A 964-nucleotide genomic window follows, 5' to 3' on the forward strand; every position below is an offset into this window, starting at 1 on the left:
CCCCATGGGGAAGCCGTGGGCCCCCCCCCCCAAGCCCAGCCCACCTGACGTGGTAGCCATGGGCAGCACAATGGCTGATGAAGTCATACGATTTGTCCAGAGGCTCCTCCCGGAGGTAGCTGGGGCTGAAGGCGTCCTCAGGGACCACAAGGACATGGTCCTAGGAGATGGGCCTAGTCAACCTCCTGGGGGCCAGACCGGGGCGTGGCCAGTGCCGGCAGACAAGAGTGGGTGACGGGGCGGCCTGGCCAGGGCGCAGTGGGCAACTCAGACTGGTGGCGGCGGCACAGCCACTCAGAGGGAGGCCAGCCTACGCAGCTACAGAGCGAGGTAGCACACCGGCCTGCTGGCCTGCCCTCCTCCACTCCTCCAGGAAGGCCTCCGCCCTTTGGCTCCCGTGGACAGTCACTCTGAGGGCCCCTGGGGACCTTGCATGGCGAGTGTGAAGGTCCTGGTCTTTGGCGCAGGGCTCGGCCACAGTAGCAGGGACACGAAGAAGTGGGGACACGCGGCACTCACCAGCCACAGCCACCGGCCCTCGGGCACGCGCACGGTCACGGTCAGCTCACTGTCGGTCACGTCCAACACGGTCTGGCCCTCGCACACCACCAGAGCACGACAGCCATAGCCGTGGGGGCAGAAGCTGGCGTTGGCATGGCCTGGGGGCATAAGACAGGCTCAGCCCCCGACACTGACCCTCCGCGGTGTGGGCCCAGCCCTGGTCCGGGCGGGCTGGAGCACAGGAGCACGTGTGCGTCACCCTGTGTCCCCGTGTCTCCGCAGGCTGCCGTGGCAGGTTCCCCCATGGGAGCAGCAGGCTGGAGTGGTGTGGGGAGTGTGCTGGCGGCAGGGCCGCTGGGGGCCGGCAGCAGGGCAGGAGGCAGCGGCCCAGCTGTGCAGTGTGAGGCCCCTGCCCACCAAGCCACTCACCCTGCCAGACGCGGCCACCCACGAGCAGGACCTC

General features: G+C 68.7%; 1 protein-coding gene across 1 annotated transcript in view; it reads right to left on the minus strand.

Moving 5' to 3' along the window:
• Positions 1-964, minus strand: part of LAMA5 (laminin subunit alpha 5) — a gene marked incomplete in the record, with an annotated part of 67,947 nt that overhangs the window by 17,401 nt on the left and 49,582 nt on the right. Inside the window, 2 exon segments of the mRNA XM_014591307.1 lie at positions 45-160; positions 520-659. Coding sequence (XP_014446793.1) covers positions 45-160; positions 520-659 — 256 coding nt within the window.

Source organism: Tupaia chinensis, unplaced genomic scaffold, assembly GCF_000334495.1.
Source record: "Tupaia chinensis unplaced genomic scaffold, TupChi_1.0 Scaffold000558_1, whole genome shotgun sequence".
Classification (NCBI taxonomy): Eukaryota; Metazoa; Chordata; class Mammalia; order Scandentia; family Tupaiidae; genus Tupaia; species Tupaia belangeri.